This window comes from Bombyx mori, chromosome 18 (genome assembly GCF_030269925.1).
Source record: "Bombyx mori chromosome 18, ASM3026992v2".
Classification (NCBI taxonomy): domain Eukaryota; kingdom Metazoa; phylum Arthropoda; class Insecta; order Lepidoptera; family Bombycidae; genus Bombyx; species Bombyx mori.
Window position 1 is genome coordinate 14,006,254 of NC_085124.1, and position 21,343 is coordinate 14,027,596.

The following is a 21,343-nucleotide window of genomic DNA, read 5'->3' on the forward strand; positions in this document are numbered from 1 at the left end:
CTTCACCGGACGGTCCATATGAGAATATACAGGCGAAGAGCGGCGGTGGAGCGGTGCGGTGCGATGGGAAGTGGGTGGCGACGGCGCGCAGGCTCTGAGTGCGTGTGTCGCGTTGCAGATGCTCGGAGCGGGCGGGTGGCATCGGTGACGGGCGGCGGTGCGCGCGGTAGAGTGCCGGCCACATGCGCTCGCGCCGTCATGTGGCGCGTGCTGCTGGCGTTAGCGGCCGCGTGCGTCGCCGCGCGCGCCTCCCAAGACGTCGTGCGGACCTACAGCGATCCGGTCTCCGCACCGGGATCCCAGTTCAACCACCTCGTCGTGGATCGCAATACGGGCCGTGTCTACATCGGCGCTGTTAACAGAATCTATCAATTGTCGCCTGATTTGGAAGTAGCCCAATCGATTATTACAGGCCCCGTCAACGATTCCGCTCTCTGCACTTTTGATTGTCCAGCCAACTATGTCAAGAAGCCGACGGATAATGTTAATAAGGCGCTGGTGATCGATTACGCGACAAGCCGACTCATAACGTGCGGCTCCGTGCTTCAAGGGCTATGTTCCGTGCGAAACCTTAATAATATTTCTCATGATGTTCGTGAAGTTCGTGAACCGGTGGTGGCAAACAATGCTACAGCGTCGACGGTTGCGTTTATTGCGCCTGGTCCTCCAAACCCGCCTATGACACAAGTTATGTACGTAGGTGTTACGTTTACGGGAAATTCGCCATATCGTTCAGAAGTTCCTACTGTCAGCAGCCGTTCCCTGGAAGATGACCGCCTGTTTGGAATTGCACGCACCGCAGTCACGACTGGTACGAGGATGTTCATCAATTCATTATCACGGGAGCGATATCTTATAAATTACGTCTACGGCTTTAGCTCCGAGGGATTTAGTTATTTTCTTACAACACAACTGAGAGGTGTAGGATCAGATACATACTACAGCAAATTGGTTCGTGTATGTCATGATGACGAAAACTACTATTCATATACTGAAATTCCAATGTCTTGTACCGGAGAGGGAGGAGGCAATTTTGGATACAATCTAGTACAGGCTGCTTTTGTTGGAAAGGCCGGCTCCGTCCTCGCAGGTGAATTAGGAATAACGGCACAGCACGATGTACTCTTTGCAGCCTTCAGTCAAAGTGAGTCAATAAACGCGAATACTCCATCAGATCTGTCAGCCCTTTGTGTGTACTCTCTGAAAGCGATTCGGCGTAAATTCATGCAGAATATAAAGACATGCTTCAGCGGAAATGGATCTCGGGGTCTTGATTTTATATCGCCCTCGCATACTTGTATCGGAACAAAATTACAATCAATCAGTGAAGATTTTTGTGGCTTAGACGTAAATACTCCACTCGGGGGTGAACAACCAGTGGAAGCGGTCCCGGTAGCTGTATTTAAGAAAAGACTTACTGCAGTAGCCGCAACTGCCACTGGCGATTATACTGTAGTGTTTGCGGGAACGGCGAAAGGACATCTCAAAAAGATTGTGGTCGAAAGTGCAACTTCTGCATTTGAATACGGGGATATCGTTGTTGACGAAGATTCACCAGTGAATAAAGACTTATTCTTCGATACTCAGTTAATGCATTTGTATGTGATGACAGAACGAAAAGTGTCTAAAGTGAAAGTGCAAGAGTGCAGCGTTTACAAATCCTGTTTGACGTGTCTCGGAGCCAAAGACCCGTACTGTGGATGGTGTTCTTTAGAAAACAAATGCAGTCTGCGGTCAGATTGTCAGGAGGCAGCTAAAGATCCTTTGTATTGGATCCCTTACCGCAGCGGGCGTTGTACAACCATCACCCAAGTGACACCTAATCAATTGCAACGAACGACAGCAAGAACACTAGATTTACTCATCGAAAACTTGCCTACACTCAATGGACAATTTTTATGTGCATTTACAGCTTTAGATCGTACTCTTATAACGAACGCTACCAGAAAAACTTACGGTGTTAATTGTACAACTCCGCGTACCGATACGCTCCCACCGATACCGGCTGGTCAACATCACTTCACTGCTAAGTTATCGGTGCGCACTACTCAGGGACCTGACTTTGTAGCGACCAATTTTACATTCTTTGATTGTAATACGTACAGCTCGTGCACACAATGCGTCAGTTCCTCGTTCCCTTGCGACTGGTGTGTCGACGGTCACCGCTGCACCCACGATACCGCTGAAAATTGCCGTAATGATATTTTAGTAACGGGAGTTAGTAGAATAGGCCCAAGTTATCGTTCTGGTCCAAGCTTTTGTCCAACAATAAATTCAACGTCCGACGGTACCAACGAAATATTAGTACCTTCCGGTGTTAAAAAACAAATCAAAGTTAAAGTCCACATAATAGGCCAATTTATCGTTCAAACTAGATTCGTTTGTCAATTCAATATTGAGGGTAGAGTCACTCACGTGAACGCTCAACTTTTAGCAGATACCATATATTGTGAATCCGTTGAATTTACTTATACTTCCCGAGCTCCTAATATTACTGCTTCGTTTGCTGTAATATGGGGTGGGTCGAAACCTCTTGATAACCCGGATAATACTCATATTCTCATCTACCGTTGTAACGATATGGCTGATAATTGCGGCATGTGTCTCGCCCTCCCTGAGAAGTTTGGTTGTGGTTGGTGTCAAGGGTCCGACAGGTGCGAAGTACAAGAACAGTGCGGAGCACCTAGTGTTTGGTTAAATCGAACACAAACTTGCCCTAATCCTGAAATTCATTCATTCAGACCACAGCTTGGCCCATGGGATGGTGGAACAAACATAACCATCGAAGGTATAAACCTGGGTCGGAATATATCTGACATATATAACGGGGTAACTATTGCCGGAATAAAATGTCAGCCTATCATAGAATTATACATAAAAACAAAACAAATCGTTTGTACTGTAGACGGTCCCGGAGAAGAGGTTCCCCGTGATGGGCCAGTAGTTGTTCGTGTTGCTGATTATCGCGATGAATCTAAACAACACTACGCGTTCGTTAACCCTAAAATTAATTCTATCGAACCAATCTACGGGCCACAATCGGGCGGTACGAAGTTACGTATCACGGGTGAATATCTAAACGCCGGCAGCAATATACAAGCTTATATCGATGATTTGCCTTGTGCTATTTTATCAGTATCGCACGAGGAAGCTGTGTGTAGGACAAGCCATTCGTATCAACTCAAAATGGGCACACTGCGAATGCGTTTCGATAACGGGATGCGAACTCTAGAACGACAAAAGTTTGAATACATAGAGGATCCTGTTGTAGTGTCCGTTGAATCCGGTCCACCATTATTATCGCAACGCAAACAACCCAAAGGCATTCCGTCCGGCGGGATAAGCATCAAAGTGATGGGCAGAAATTTCCATTCAATTCTATTGCCCCAGATCTATGTATATCACGATAACAGACCTTACATTGCTCCTTGCTATAGGGCAGATTTTCAAACTGTTCTGATTTGTGAATCACCCGGTATTGAAAGTGCTGGTCTCAATCTAGATCCTGATAGACCTTTGGCATTAGAATACGGTTTCAATATGGACGACGTACAAAGTGTACAGAACCTCACAACTAAGACTGGTGACGCGTTCCTTTTATATCCTGATCCCATTTATGAGAAATTCGGCGAAGATTTAAAGTATTACAAGTCTGATTATTTAACTATTAACGGTCAAAATCTGGATAGGGCGTGCACTGAGGCTGATGTAGAAGTTCGAATCGGAGACAGCATTTGCAACGTAACATCGTTGTCACGGCATCAACTGACTTGTCGTCCCCCTTCGCGGGAAGATCTTCCTGACGGTGTTGACACTCTTGAAGTAGTAGTTAAAGTAGGACGTGCTCTCACCTACAAGATTGGTAAATTGTCGTATTCCTCGCAGACTGGTTTGCAAGCCGCTATAGGCAAACCAGCACTGATAGGGGTCGGCATCAGTATAGGTATTCTCTTATTTATAGTTGTGGGATTCTTAGTTATGTATAGGCGAAAGTCAACAGAAAATATTAGGGTATTAAAGAGTATGCAGGAACAGATGGATATTTTAGAGTTAAGAGTAGCAGCAGAATGTAAGGAAGCGTTTGCGGAGTTGCAAACCGAAATGACGGATTTGACTGGTGATGTCACGGGCGGTATTCCTTTCCTAGATTATCGCACGTATGCCATGAAAATTTTGTTCCCTAACATTGACGACCATGCCGTCTTGCAGTGGGAACGTCCCGAGCTTATTAGAAAAGACAAGGGTCTTAGATTGTTTGGACAGCTTATTATGAATAAAACATTCCTTTTATTATTTATTCGTACTTTAGAAAGCAATAGATATTTTTCGATGCGTGATCGTGTGAATGTAGCTTCATTGATTATGGTAACACTCCAAAGTAAAATGGAGTACTGCACTGATGTATTGAAGACATTATTAGCTGATTTAATAGAGAAGTGCATGGAAGGTAAAAATCATCCTAAATTACTGCTCAGACGTACCGAAAGTGTAGCGGAAAAGATGTTGAGCGCTTGGTTCACTTTTCTGCTTTACAAATTTCTCCGCGAATGCGCCGGGGAACCTCTGTATCTGTTATTTAGGTCGATGAAAGGACAGGTAGATAAAGGCCCCGTCGATGCCATTACCTCTGAAGCCCGTTATTCACTTAGCGAAGAAAAACTTATCCGCCAATCAATAGACTTTAAAGCAATGACCGTAAACGTGTCGATTTCGCAACAAACTTTGTTTGTGAGCGGCTTAGAGGCTACCACTGAAAACGTACAAGTTAAAGTTTTAGACTGTGATACGATAAGTCAAGTTAAAGAGAAATGTTTGGATGCTATATATCGCTCAACTCCGTATTCCCAACGTCCTAGTCGAGATGAACTTGATTTAGAATGGCGCACGGGGGCTTGTGGTAGGTTGATTCTTTACGACGAAGATAGTACTACGAAGTGTGAAGGAGAATGGCGTAAACTCAATACCCTGAATCATTACCGCGTCCCGGATGGCGCTTGCCTTAGTCTTGTTGCAAAACAGAGTTCGGTTTATAATTTGTCTAATATGGAGAAAAATGACAAGTCTCATACTTACGAAACTTTAAATCGAGGCAAATACGGATCCGCTAGTCCCCCTGCAAGCCCACTGAAATACGATCACGGTGGCGGCTTTAAATACTGGCATCTCGTGAGACATCACGACGATGACGCACGCAAGGAGGGTGAGCGTGGCAATAAAATGGTCTCTGAGATTTATCTCACACGTCTTCTCGCCACGAAAGGCACTCTGCAGAAATTTGTCGATGATTTATTTGAGACCATTTTCAGTACAGCTCATCGCGGTTCGGCGTTGCCTCTGGCCATAAAGTATATGTTCGATTTCCTCGATGATCAGGCATTACAGCACGCAATATCCGACCCCGAAGTTGTGCATACTTGGAAAAGCAATTCCCTTCCTCTTCGCTTCTGGGTGAACCTGATAAAAAATCCTAATTTCGTGTTCGATGTTCATAAGTCAAATACTGTAGATTCTTGCTTATCTGTTATCGCGCAAACTTTCATGGACTCTTGCTCGACCTCCGATCACATTTTAGGCAAAGACTCGCCTTCGTCCAAGCTTCTTTACGCTAAAGACATTCCCGTGTACAAGGAGTGGGTGGAACGTTACTATGCGGACATTAAGTTGATGCCGGCAATATCAGATCAGGACATGAACGCGATGTTTGCGGAGGAGTCTCGCCTCCACACGAAAGAGTTCAACACGAACTGTGCGCTGAACGAGCTGTACGCGTACGCGGACAGGTACAACGAACAGTTGACGGTAACGCTCGAGGAGGACGAGTTCTCGCAGAAGCAGCGGCTCGCATACCGCCTCGAGCAGGTGCACAGCCTCATGGCTCATGATTACAACGTGTGATCGCCTCGCCTGACGCTGTGATGCCGACCCCACCGCCCTGTATATAACGCTCACGCACATATCTATGCTGGCATTTATTGTATATATTAGATAGTGTACAGTCTTTAATATTGTAATTTTTGTATAATTTCAGCGGTCAGATCGTTTTTTAATTTTATATAAATGAACTTTGTATTGATTTTACACGACGAGCTCGGCCGGCTACGGTCGTGCCGGATGTATTCATCGTAAAGTAATAAATGAAATAAATTGTGTATGTCTGTCTTATGTGTGCTCGCGTCGTACGAGTTAATGTTACGTCGATCGGTGTATAATGTGTGTCGCAAAGAATTCGCATGTAAGCTCGCCGGCGAGCGACGGCTTCGCTCGCCAACGGGCGATTTTTAAATTTGTACTCGCAGTCTTATTAACGAAATAACCGACAGTGAACCCGTGAACGATTCCATTAATAAATATCGTCGAATGTATGTAAGCGTTGTTTTATTTAATTTGCAATGGGCGCAGCGCGATCGTCCGCGCACGACGAAAGCCCCCGCGTCTCGGCAGCTGTCGGCAGGGAGAACGCGGTACGGTGCCATGTCTGCTCGCCTCGCACTCGGGACCGTGCATCCAGCACCTAACATGTCATATCACCACTCATGTTTGTCGTACGTTACGTGGCGAGGCGAGGGCGACGTGCGAGACGTCATGGATGAACCGAAGCGGCCCTGCTTTTTCAGCCGGTACGTGCGGATCGTGGCGCGGACGACATTCGCGGTCGTCAACAACTTATACTGCATCCCCGCGTACGTGCTGTGGATGATGGCGCTGCGCCTTCTCAAACCCTTGTTCGCCCCCATCTATTGGAAGATCGAAGGCCTCATGTACCACTGGCTGCTGGCGATGGTCTCCTTGTGGTCTTGGACGGCTGGATATGAGAGTAAGTACTTCTATATTCATGCTAAAATAATTATTGGAGAGTACATTAAACACTAAAACCTTTAAAGTGGAACAATAAAAATAAACAACTTGGAAACTTACAATTTCGCCCACGCGCTGTGTCTTGGGAATATCATAATTAGCGTGTGTCGTAATATTCCGATTGCGTTTAAGATAGTTATGAAGCGCGAACAACTTTTACCATTGTTCTTCAAAAAGTTATCGTGTAGGAAGCGTACTTAGTCTTTTGCATAATAATTCTAAAATGGAGCATATATCAAACTTTGATCTCGTTTATTCTAAATAAGAATTGTATGATTTTTTTAGAAAGGAGTTTTGTAGATAATAAAAAAATGTTTGACTAAAACTAGAATAGGTCAAGAATCCTACACTTACCATAGAACTGTTTAGTGTGGAATGCAATTTGAAACCCATGCGTTTTGTTCCGCACATACTGTAAAATAAATCTTGGCTTTTAAGGTAATTTTCATTGGAATCTGTTGAAGCCAAGATTCGAATAGCCATAGGGATTTAATTGTAATAACGGTACAGGTTAGGATAGCCTAGTCAAACTAGGAAAATTTATTATTAGCTGCATGTGGAGTTAACTTTGTTTTTGTAGAAATTTAAATCGAAAAAATATTTAATTGAATTACGATGGAATACGGTAAGCACACAAGGGAACGGTAAGTTATGTAATTGAACTTTATACTGACATTAAAAGTCTGGTCAAAATGTCAAATGTTTTCGTCGTTTGTCATGTAGGACGAGTGACCAAAACAAAACCAGTTCTTGTGAAACTTCAAGAAATTCTTTAACGAGAACACTTACTTAATACGATATAATAAAGGTTAATCTCATCTGGAAACTAAAGTAGTGTAAAATGGTCTATGCTAAATCTCATTTCAAGCGAATAAGCCGAGATGATTAATCAATTTGTCAACTAGACAGCAAAATCGTGAAATGTTTTAATTATTCAACTTCAAAGCCATAGGTTCTCAATTCTTCTTTCAATAATGCTTTGGCGGTAGTCAAATTGTGATAAAAAATAGCTTCCGGTAACCACATTTTGTCAACAGGAGATTACTACGACCTTGGTCGCGAAGTAGGGAAATTAAAACTTAGTAGCTGTTACCACACCACTGTAGTGTATTGTGTAGTGAATTTGAAGTCATTATCTGCTAAAGCCAATCATCATATCAATGCAACAGCTTAGTTGTACATTGGTTACATTTGATTAATTTCTGTTTAACGTAAAATTATCGTTGCCATGTCTGTTTTTTATCTATACCTATTATCTTTATCCAGAAGTCTGATTAGTAGTTTTTTTTTTATTAATTATAAAATCATGAATTTAAAATAAGCGCTTACTTAGTTTTTTCTTAAGTTTAGTTGGTTGCCTTCATAGGCAGACGCGAGGCATGTCTTCAGCAATGGCAGAGGCATAGTCAAGCCGCTGCTTACCAAGGATTCAAATAGTTTAAAGAAGGATATGTCATAATGCTCAAGAAATATCGCGGAGAGAAATTTGTTCTAAGGTCGAAATGTGCGAAGAAAAAAGTATAACTGCAAATGCTGTGCAAGCAATATAAGCAATATAGAGCAATCTTTTGTATTTATTTCGTTTTATCGTCGTCATCTGCTATATTGGATATTTAGATATTGAAACTAATTGGTAAGGTAGTTATTTCGCTGCCTATAAATCTTGTTGACTGATTTGAACACTTGTGAAAACAAAATTGATTGCGTCCACTGTTTTGGCCAGATAATATCTCATTGCCCAATCTCAAATTAGATTTCTTATGTATTCGTAATTGATTTCGGGTTTGCTTGCGAACAATGGCCGCTTTCGAAATATAACTCGTCGCTGTAATGAAAGACCGGTCCTAAATTTATTTAGGAAACTCGAAATTTAAGGATTGTTAAAATTTTAGAACGGCACTGAGGACGAATGTGTAATTTTTTTAAACTTTTATTTCAATTGACTTTCTCGTTCGATGAACCGGATTCATGAAAATATGTTTCTGAATGTTTGTACATTAATGAAATTCCAAAATATATCTGATGTAACGAAGTCTCGCCAATTAACGCCAATAAAGTCATACTTTTCGAATAAGTCGGCAACAGCAATGGCAATAAGGAGCGAGAACTGCAACATGTGGTCAAGCTGTATTGACCTTATGCGGCTGCGTAGTTTGTGCGGCCGGTTGAGGACGGTCGATGACCTCCCTCCCACCGCAGGCCATTCGCTAGGAATGCTGCCCCCCACCTACGGGCCGCCACTCGTCATGTCATGTTGCAACCAGTCGCGGATTTGCATGTTGCCACTAAAAGTCGATACGTTGCGGTCCACGAGTCGCACGTGGTGAGACCTATTTAGTGACGTTATTTTGGTAATTTCGATTATACTTAGATAAGAAATCCTACTTCAGGTTCAGATAGTACTATCGATAGCCGATAATATTCAACATTTGCAAGATGATGATTTAGGTACACATGAGGTTTCTCTAATAGGAGCAACCGGAAATACTGACAAAGAATATTATTGACTAGTTTATTACCCTAGTGCGAAGGTTATTAGTTTGGTAATACAATAAGCGTGTGCCGCATCGTAATGATGCTTATTTTTAATTTCTCGATTGAGATTTATGAGTACTTGAAATAATAGGTCGTCATCCTTATGGATGACTGTTAGCTACCAAAACAAAACTAAACACTAGTCTTTATTTGGGTGAACGTAGATGGAAACAGTCACGATTTCTGATTTAATAAGTGAAGTATGTCTGTTTATACAATAGCAGATCTAGATTTGTCGACGACTGATCGTGCGTCTCAAAATAAGAGATTCAGTAATTCGTTGGTCCGTTATGTTCGAAAAGTGTGTCGCATTTCCGACTGTAATGATTTTTTATTGGACAAAACTGTTTTTGTGTTTACGTGAGTAAAAGTTTGCTATCCGACGAAGTATGATTACGACCCACAAAAATTATCTTTTAACTGAATGTCAATCAAGAGAGAATTTGATTAAGAAATGCGGATACAGTAAATCACCAAATGATTTATAGGAGGGATTGGTAATTAATATGTTCTTTCAGCAGTCTTGCAATCAAGTTTGAAAGTCGAAATAAGGCTAAATTCTTCTCACGTTGTTTTAAATTGGAATTGCTAAGAACTGCATGTGTTTTGACGGCATTATGGTGGCACCACTTAAAATGTCATTGTCCTACATTCATAACTCACTGCTAGTTTATCGCTGTTGCTAAATAAAGCAGTTTATATCTTGGCGTCTTTTTTTTTCTTCTTAATTTCGTTGTTAACACGACAACGTATGTCTTTAAATAGTTTATTTAGTATTAAGATACATTTCAAACGCCGACATTATTCTGGTGTGTAGACAAAACATAGAGCACGTCATAAATTATGCCTGAACGCTATTCAAATTCCATTCACACAGCACTTGGAGACGTATTAACATAGAAAGAAAATATTATAACGTACACCCACATGGTAATAATTATTGATCGTGAATGCGCGGTGGTTATAAATTCCTTTAGGTACATCCTTCGATTGTGAACGCCGAATTGAGCCCTTCCTGTAATAAAGTAAGCATTATGGATGTAACAATTTTAAATATCTGATCGCTTGCCTTAACTATCAGGGTCCTATGGGTGGCGTCTCTTTTCTTTCCTTTATTGGCAGACGAGCGTACGGCCGTCTGATGGTAAGTAGTTATCATCACACATGAACATCAGCGATATCAGAGGACCAAAGCCGCTGCCTACTCCTGAGGACTCTCCGAAATCCTCGTTTAAAGAAGGACATGTCATAGTCATAGCACCCGAGAAACACTTTGGAGGGGAGTTCATTTTTTATTGCTTAGATAGATGGACAAGTTCCGGTTTTAAGTGGTCATCAGAGCTCATTTATATCATCAACAACGTAAATTCCATCATACAACTTGAGGAATGAGTTCTGTGGCTCAGTTTTTATAGTAGAACGGCGCATTACCCTTCAAACTAAAGCCGGATGGTGTGTGGCAGTAAAGATCCCTGGAAACGCACTGTGGATGAACGCAACGGCTCGTGATAGTATGGACGAACTCTGCTTCGGTGGCAAGCAGTATGATGGTGAAAAGGAGATGAAAGATCATCTCGAATAATTCCTCAGGGCACTCCCCACTGTGCTTTAAGTTATGTTACATATATATACCTAAATAAAAACTAATGTTGACTTACTATTAAATTATCATTTACCGTACTCTTAATAATTACAGTCTAAAATGTTTTAAAATTATTGTGTACATATTTAAAATAATGATTAAAAACCGGGTCGCGGCCAACAACGTTCATCATCAAAATTACATAGCACTTTTATTACCGTTAAAAGAAATTTTCTACGTAGTACGGGCCATTGTAAATATTTTTATGAAAGCCAATAAAGCACTAAAATCCATGTTATTAGCCGGAGGACCCGTCGGAACGTGCATTATTTCTTGGTCGTACGGTTATGAGTCATAAACAGCGAAGTTTTGGTGCGGTTTGGTAATTTTGGTACCGTCGACAGAAGATGAGATTGCTCTGACACGGTACATCTTAATTTTATTTCATATGCCTTGTAAAAGATTAGCTTAGCTCTTGGTTATACTGTTTATGATCTAGGAAGTCTTTATATTTTGCGAGAAAGTAAAATATATCACGGTTGTTTTTGTGTTTTAGAACTTGTGCTATAAATAAACTAGGATGCAAATAAATAAATAAACAGCACGTAACTATCCTAAATTGTACTATGAGCTACTAATAATACTACTTTAGTATCTGATACATCATTTATATGTATTTATATCAGTAAACATTATGGGTACATCAGTGTGTAATGTCAATCATGTGCTTTGTTAGAAAATACATATTTTTGACGCCAACTTTTGAACCCGTTTTTATCCGATATTGAGAAATTGAGGTCACTCTGGCTGCCGCTATCATATGCTGCAAGCTGGTTATTGAGATTAGGGGCTCACACACCATACGAACGCCATTCAATTGCTCAATTACTTAGTTCCGAGACTACAGTCGAATTGTAAATTTTAACTTTTTTAATTAGAAGCGTTTAATTCGTTTGAAAAATTCTTACTGTGATCTTAGTCCGAGTTTTTTAACATTTTCGATACTCAAATTTGTATGCAGTTGAAACAGCGCCCCTAACGGCAAACGGTTCTACTGCTTACAAATTTGAGTTAACTTTTACGCTATCGAGAACGTTGAAAAATTCACACTAAGCACAGTGACAATTGCTGCGAATTATTTTTATATTTGTACTTCTTCTTCTGTGTTTATTTTTGCTTAGTGCATTTTTTTTTCACAGTAAAGTTTAGCGTCTTATATTTTTCCTGACGTGACTGAGTGGGTGGTATGCTCCCTATGAATTTCTATGGACACCAGTTACCTCTTAACACTGGGACAGATTTGCGACACATGTAATACCATTATGGTCTATGGCCATGAGATACGAGAGCTTTAACTTTTTTTTTTTATTGCTTATATGGGTGAACGAGCTCACAGCCCACCTGGTGTTAAGTGGTTACTGGAGCCCATAGACATCTACAACGTAAACGTGCCACCCACCTCGAGATATAAGTTCTAAGGTCTCAGTATAGTTACAGCGGCTGCCCCACCCTTCGAACCGAAACGCATTACTGCTTCACGGCGGAAATAGGCGGGGTGGTGGAACCTACCCGTGTGGACCCCAAGAGGTCCTACCAATTATCCTAATTCTCCTAATTCCTATTTAAAGTACTGGTCGTACATGTTGGTGTTAATGTTCTGCCTATTTGGACCTTCCTCTCAACGATCTTGTTTTCTGGTTCGAAGGTTGAGATATCCGTTGTTCAAGTGAACTTGAAACATCTACAAGTGCTATGCTGCAACCGAATTCATTGCACTGTTCGGTAGGTAGACAAGTGTGGTTGTATTGACCTATTTAAAAATGAATGAACTGTTCTGTCGGTGCATGAATCATGCATTGTCAAATTATAAAATCGTCATGAACCGTCGTGACTTTATTAACTTGTAGTAATTTGGTGAATTTGTTGCTATTTCTTTGAATACTGTATACACTATTATATGTATGTATTTGTGTATATGTGTATATATATTTAGGCTCAAGTATTGTGTGTATATATTTTTGTGCATGTATTTGTAATTTAATATAAATTTCATTGCACCTACTACTATATTCTCTGCACTACCTTTGGTTGACTGGTAGAGAAGTGTATAGAATAGAATATCTTAGGCATTAAGTCCGCCAATGTTAATTTTACATTAAGTGTAATAAATAAATAAAACGGTGACAAATTTAACAAAAACTAAGTAATTGATATATAATATACGTAGAAGTTTGGTCGTTTTTATTATAGCTAAGATGGCTGGACGAGCTCAGGGCCCCTGTGGTGCTGAGTGGTTATCGGAGCCAATAGACAGCAACGTAAATTGAATTGGATTTTTTTTATTGTCTTTTTAGGCAGACGAGCATACGGCCCACATACGGCAATACCAGGGGCAGAGCCAAGACGCTGTCTACAAATTATCTGGCTTATCTAAAATTCTATTATTAAAATCTATTAAAATTTATTATTAAATGGCTTATCTAAAAATTTTAAGAAAGAAACTGAACTTATAAGCTTGTATTCTATTAACTTATTTTAAAAATATTAAAGATAATAAATCAAAGTCTGTCTTAATTTTTTTTTTTTGACTTTGGCTTTGTATTCTATTAATTTATTAACCTATTTAAAAAAAAATTAAGATAAAATTAAAATTTTAGTTAGAAAAGAACAGAGTAAGTATTAAGTACTCTTTCCGTCTCTTTTAAATCAAAGTTCAAGGTATGCGCTTTAAGGCCTAAAATATTAAAATCCAAATTGAAAAATTTAAACTATTCAATTACTTTTTTGGCGTTTACCAAAAAATAATAATTTTGGATTAAGCCCCTTCAATTCTAAAGGTGCGAATAAGTTAGGCGTGATAGCGATTTATATCACCAACAAAAACAGGCACACGTACTGTTGGTATTTGTAAATCATAAAATGTGTATTTACGTCAAACGTGTAGACTTTCCACGAACTGTTATCAATAAACTTGCTGAATAAGTTTTTTTTTTTTTTAAATGAATCACGCGTCCTGCTTGTTTCTAACGTACCACGTATGTACGTGTTTGTTTATATATTTTTATGAATCATTTTCCGGTCACTCGATGGCGCCGTAGTAATTGAATTCAGTTTTGTTTTGAGAATAATTTAAAATTTCATAAGGCGCTCTGACATTTCATGCGATGAGAGGGCAATGGACTCTGTGATAATTTTGATTTTTTTTTCTACCTATGCGGATAGATAGCCTTGAGAGGCTATATCAGCGTTACCCTAGAGTGTAGGTGAGCTCTCGGAGGTCAAACTGGAGGTGTTGCTAACCTGAGGCCCTAGCAACAGCAGTGCTTTGCAGAATCCGGTGCTAGTTCAAAAACGCAATTGGGAAGATCCGGCGAGAAACTCAGTGGGCAGTTTTGGTTAATAGTTTTTCTTTTTTTGAGAATTAGTTTAGCAGAAACAATATCGTTACATTTCTGTCGGTTTTGTGTGGAAAGGCAGCTATCGCCGTCAATTCCGCGCTTCAGCTGAATTTGATTTCTATTAAATTACGTGCAATGCCAAAAACATAAAACCGATATATGTATATCTCTATGAGTATAAAATCGATGCCTCCAATGAACACTACTCTGACTCCAAATTCGTAGGTTTACAGGAGGACAGTAAACGAAAAAAGTTGATAAATATATCTGCAATAATAAAGATTTTATGGTTTTATCTTGTGTAACTAGCTGATTTACTCTTGCTTCGAACCCCATTAATAATGAATTTGTAATACTTTTAAAATAGTGAAGCGATTTGCGTGAAAAACGAAAATTTCAAAATTTTGAGTTAGAGCAGTGTTCATTGGAGGCATCGAAATACAAGTAGAATATAAAATATATTGTTTTATTTTCTTGTGTGCTGAGATATAAATGTCATTTTTTTTTAATATCAGATTTTTTGTTCATGACAAAACAAAAAAGTAAACATGATACATATTAGGTATATAGAATTAATCGAAATTTGGAGATGTCATCCTTGATAATGGTTAAATTTTTTACACCATTATTGACCCTTTTAGTGCTAAGCTTATTTTCCCATATTTTGCAGAAATTGCTAAATTATTTTTAAGAAAATGTATCATAAAAAACTTTAACTTAAAAAAAATACAAAAATCAATGCCAAATTCACAGCAGTATATTTTTAAATGTTTATTTATAAATGTTATTAACTTATTAAAAACGTTATACACGCGCGCCCTAAAGCACGTCCGTACAGGTCGATACCTAATACCTATAATCAAACTGCACAAATAGTCGGTATTCCGTCGCTCCACACTTTATACGCATTAATAGAGAGTCGATCTATCGACGGTACCCGCTCAAAATGTTTGTGGCGAGTAGCCATCATACAACACAAAATATTTGATATATTCCTAAATCTCGCTTACGACATTCTCAAAATAAGCTTGCATTTATATAAGTTCCGGGTTAATTCGCTTGTCGAGCCCTTCGTCGCAAGTCATATTTACTAATAACGGGATATAATACCAGCACAGAATGGTTCCGCTACTGGTAATAAATGTATGTAGAAAGTCAACAGCTTCTCAAAGGAACCGGTCAGTCTTCGCAACCGCAGGATAATGATTGTTGAGACAGTTCGTTCGCCGTCCAAGGATCGGACGTGGTCTTTTTATAGTACCTACAGTAATAACACGTGTTCAGAAGTGGTTTGTTTTTAAAGTTTTCTTTTTGTTTGTTCACGCTGACACTGAGCTGGCTTCAGACGCGACCTTCGCGAGTCTTATAAAGTAAATTAAATGTTGGCGTCATCAAGAATTTTCTCCTGTGTAGGTACAGGTGGCCGTTGCATGAATAAATCCATCCAAAAACTTGATACGACTATATCTAACTACTATTATATTGTTATATAAATCAAATAGTTATTTTATAATACATATATTTAAACGATATACGAGCATATCTATATATTGTATGTATATATTTTCTATAATAATGTATTGTCAACCGCAGCATACCTGCTATATTTTTTATATTTTCCAGAATTTCTATAAATTAAACGGTTGTCTAGAAGAGATCGCTTTTAGCGATAAAACCGCCTATTGTACATATCGACGCTTGAAAGGCAAAAGTGACTAAGCGACAATGCGTGAACTTTACAGTAGACTAATTTAAAGTTGAAATACCTGAAAACAAAATTTATATTAACGAATCTAGCTGTAGTAAAATCTAACTAGTAGCTGTAGGATTGAAATGATCCTAATAAATCTAGAAATATATTTTTTTTGCACATCGAATATGGTTATTGCCTATCATTTATGTACAAAGCAGTTATTGTCGCTTAGTCATGTTTGCCTTTCAAGCGTCGATATGCATCTGCTTTTTGACCGTTTTTGAACGTAAATTGTGTTTTGGTGTGCAATAGTGTATTCACTCTCTCTCTCTCACAATCTAACTACTATCAGTAGAAATTATCTTGATGTAATCGTCTATCTCGTAAAAAGCTTATGAGATAGAGCGGACCACTCACAACTGGTTTCTGGAATCCGAAGAGGCCTGTTAGTAAAATGACACAGAAAGAGGTTTATCTGTTTCCTGTACGTTGTTACGTTGGCAATAATAATGATTTTTGAAAGATTATCAGTGTCGACATGCTTAAACTTCTCTGATCTTCATGTACGCATTGGTCTGATTTTTTTTTTTATTGCCTAGATATGTGGACGAGCTCACAGCCCACCTGGTGTTAAGTGGTTACTGGAACCCATAGACATCTACAACGTAAATGCGCCACACACCTTGAGATATAAGTTCTAAGATCTCAGTATAATTACAACGGCTGCCCCACCCTTCAAACCGAAACGCAAACTGCTTCACGGCAGAAATAGCCGAGGCGGTGGTACCTACCCGTGCGGACTCACAAGAGGTCCTACCACCAGTAAGATTAAATGAAGATTGATTGAAGAAAGAATGATTGTTATAAAAGATACATTTACTACACAACACTTCTAGGAAATCAAGCCACCCACAATTTGATTAGCTAAAAATTTACAATCATGATTTTTGCGGTCAAAAAAAAACTTATTAGTGTTTTTATAGTATTCCCATATTAATTGTGTATCACGAATTAATTATCAACAAGCCTAGGAGTGACAGCGGTCACTGGCCTATTAACAAGAGCGGTTAATAATTAAACAGCGGATGTGGTCCCACCATAAATTTAGCGTAAATTTATAATATTAATATTAAATTTTATACATAATATACATGTATTGTCCAACGTTTTTATTCTAGATATTAAATTTTCAATCAAAACTTCGTTTGTGCTATTTAATATACTGAGGCTGAACTATGCTCAAACCAAAGCCAGATATCAGAAATTTAAAAGCTTTTTACTTTAAAAATGACTGATTATCGTACCACCGTTTATACTTTTTTTTACCCGCTTAGCAGTGAAATTTTCAAAAACCCGTTCCTTAGTGGATGTTTACAAATAAAAAAAAGACTTAAACTGATAACGTTACAAGATTATTACCATAGTGACTGTGACTCTGCCTTGATAGATTAGGGTAAGCGATTATATAAATATAGAAGACAGATATTATCCTTTCATCGTTTGACAACAAAAATTAAATATGAAATTTCCACTGAAGTAGGAAACCTATGGAAATGAAACGTCAACAAAAAATTCGTGCCACTGTGACGTCATCTGGCCACAAAACATGGCGGTTTTAGTGCTGCCCAGAAAATTTTAATGTTAGTAGGTTTTATCGATAAACGTTCTTGGCTTATTTTATTTTAAATATTGTTGAGTATGAATGTATTTGTAGAATTTATACTTTAATAGGAAGTAAGTATATTGTTATGTGCAAAGATGATGTGATTTAGATATTATGTGAAATCTAAGACGAGTTCGTGCTTCAAATTTTCCAAGTAAACGATATGACGATTTTTAAAATTTGCTACACTGATTTTATAAAGTTGTCGTTTGCCGCAAAACATAAAGATATGGCATAGTACAGTGCCATCAGCCCATTTCTAGCATGCTGAATGTTATCGTATTTTGAGTACGTGTTTTTCTTAGACTATTACAATCTATTTTAATTGTTTTACTGACTCTAAAGTCCGTAACACACTACCGCAGCGCACCTCAAGGAAGGTGCACCGCACTACCGCACCGCATGCAAATTTTAAACTTATCAAGAGACCGCCTGATAAAAAAAAACACCTACAGAACATTTATTCGTTAATGAAATTACAAACGTCATTCCTTGTGACTTCCTCTCTAAAATCACTTAATTAATAAATATTTAACGAATTTACAATAGTGTTTTACTCACTGCGGAATAAAACTATTTTATTTAAATAGTTCCGAAGAGATTTTGTCGGTAGCCTTTTACCCGAAATATCTAAACAGAATGTCTAAATATGTTTTGATGACATATTTTAAAGAGGTATTTATGACTAGTGTCATGATGAATAGATTCCGACCGAAAAATGGTGTCCGATATTTCGGATTCAAATATATTAAGTGTATAATCTATGTTTCGGATGAGGGCTCCATAATGAATTTAAATATATATAGATAATAGTTTTGGGGCATCGACTTTCTTGAGATCCTATAAAATATGTTTTAATTATTATTTTTGTATGTTTTAAGCATGATAAAATTAGAAATTTTATATAAGCAATCATATTAAATCGATATCAAAGTCAATAAATAATGTACAACCCACAATGAAGTAGGAAACCTATGGAAATGAAACGTCAACCAAAATTTCGTGCCACTGTGACGTCATCTGGCCACAAAACATGGCGGCTTTAGTGCTGTACAAAAGATTTCAATGTTATCAGGTTTTATCGATAAACGTTCTTGACTCATTTTATTTTAAATATTGTTGAGTATTATTTATTTGTAGAATTTATACTTTAATGGGAAGTAAGTAGGTATATTGTTATGTGCAAATATGATATGATTTAGATGGGTGAAATCTAAGACAAGTTCGTCCTTCGAATTTGCCAAGTAAACGATATGATGATTTTTAAAAGTTGCTACACTGATTTTATAAAGTTGTCGTTTGTCGCAAAACATAAAGATATGGCGTAGTTCAAAGCCATCAGCCCATTACTAGCATGCTAAATGTTATCGTATTTTGAGTACGTGTTTTTCTTAGACTATAACAATCTATTTTAATTGTTTTGCTGACTCTAAAGTCCGTAACATACTACCGCAGCGCACCCCAAGGAAGGTGCGCCGCACCATTTGAATCACTTTCGCTTGAGAGTGATTCAAATTTTAAACTTATCAAGGGACCGCGTGAAAAAAAAAACACCTACAGAACATTTATTCATTAATTACAAACGTCATTCCTTGTGACTTCCTCTCTAAAATCACTTAATTATTAAATATTTAACAAATTTACAATAGTGTTTTACACACTGCGGAATAAAACTATTTTATTTAAATGGTTCCGAAGAGATTTTGTCGGTAGCCTTTTTCCCGAAATATCTAAACAGAATGTCTAAATATGTTTTGATGACATATTTTAAAGTGGTATTTATGATTAGTGTCATGATCAATAGATTCCGACCGAAAAATGGATTTTTCGGATGAGGGCTCCATAATGAATTTAAATACATATAGATAATAGTTTTAGGGCATCGACTTTCTTGAGATCCTATAAAATACGTTTTAATTATTATTTTTGTATGTTTTAAGCATGATAAATTATGAAATTATATATAATCAGTCATATTAAATCGATATCAAAGTCAATATATAATGTACAACCCAAAACAGACGGCCGAACTGACGTAACAATGACATTTGGCGCGCTAAACATGGCGGATTTTCGGCCTCATTAGACGGAGACGGAGATATTTACGTATATTCATGTTTCATTTTATGTACGCACTGAAATACTGTTATATTGTTTTCCTGCGAGTTAAAGTGCTGAGTAAGAACGAGATAGATATATGTTTATGTATGTGCCTTCAAAATGGGTGCTATTTATATAAGCAATTGTACGTATAGAACAATATGTCGTGTCCCTACTATATAGGTCTATGACAACCCAAAACAGACGACCGAACTGACGTGACAATGACATTTGGCGCGCAAAACATGGCGGATTTTCGGCCTCATTAGACGGAGACAGAGACATTTACGTATATTCATGTTTCATTTTATGTACGCACTGAAATACTGTTATATTGTTTTCCTGCGAGTTAAAGTGCTGAGTAAGAACGAGATAGATATATGTTTATGTGTGTGCCTTCAAAATGGGTGCTATTTATATAAGCAATTGTACGTATAGAACAATATGTCGTGTCCCTACTATATAGGTCTATGGAAATTTCACACGGCACACGATGACAATAAAAGATTTAAATAATCATCGTTTGTTTTTCAAATATTTATTGTGATTGAGACTAAACTAGAGCTGATTACGCTTCCTGTTACATTAACGTGACAAGGACTTGCGTGTGCATTCTCACTTGGTTTTTTTAAAAGTTTTAATACATTTTTGTAACTTCAATAATTTCTCTGTATAATCGTTACTAACCTGTCACTTCAACTTATCCCACTAAGTGGGGTCGGCACAGATATGTTTTCTCTTCCATTCTCTTCTATCAGCCGTCATCTCAACGCTCACTATTCTCTCTCTCATATCGTCAGACTCCGTCCATGTCTTCTTCGGTCGACCTCTTACCCCTCTACCTTGCGCTACCGTTTCCATACATATCTTGGTCACATGCATCTTCTCTATACGCATCACATGTCCATACCATCCATACCACGCTAACCGTCCGCTCTTTAATTTGTTAATTACCAGGGCTACTTTCACACTTGCTAACCTGTTTATTTATTATTATTATTATAACAACCGAAAAGCGATTTCATATGTATACATGTAATATTAGTTTAATTAATGAAATAAATACTACGAATAGAATTACGTCTTTAACACTCCTTGTATTGCCTGTAAAATATCTGTGTAAATATAGTTGAGTGTGTCAATAAGATCATTAACTTTTCATTTATTTTGGGTATTTCTTGTACCATCACCATCTTGGCATCATCGATCTTGTTGACGGTGATCCTCAAAGCCATAGGGCTCATAGAATGGAATCTAATAAAGTCAGCGAGTTTCATATTGTCATATTTCTATTTAGTTGTTCATAAACACATATTATGTGTTATAAAGTGTTTTTAACAAAAAAAATCGTTCAATACTTATAATCACTAATTGCAATTTGATTGCAAATTGTGAATGTTTTCAATGTATAGGAATGGCTAGCTCAGCTTACACTATTTCGTCTCGATCATAAGTCAGCGACAGTAGGATTATAAGCAACATTTCAACTAATTGGACTAATTCCTATCCTGATTTGT

The 21,343-nt window shown here is 38.2% G+C and overlaps 1 protein-coding gene across 2 annotated transcripts in view; it reads left to right on the forward strand.

The window, feature by feature from the left end:
• The window catches only part of LOC101741576 (acyl-CoA:lysophosphatidylglycerol acyltransferase 1), a 313,338-nt gene that overhangs the window by 8,239 nt on the left and 283,756 nt on the right, over window positions 1-21,343 (forward strand). Inside the window, exon 3 of one of the 2 annotated variants that reach the window (XM_021348855.3) lies at window positions 6,615-6,814. In XM_021348855.3, coding sequence (XP_021204530.2) covers window positions 6,615-6,814 — 200 coding nt within the window. Of the gene's footprint in view, window positions 1-118; window positions 6,363-6,614; window positions 6,815-21,343 lie in introns of those variants that run through there. The other variant, XM_004926776.5, reaches the window with a different exon arrangement.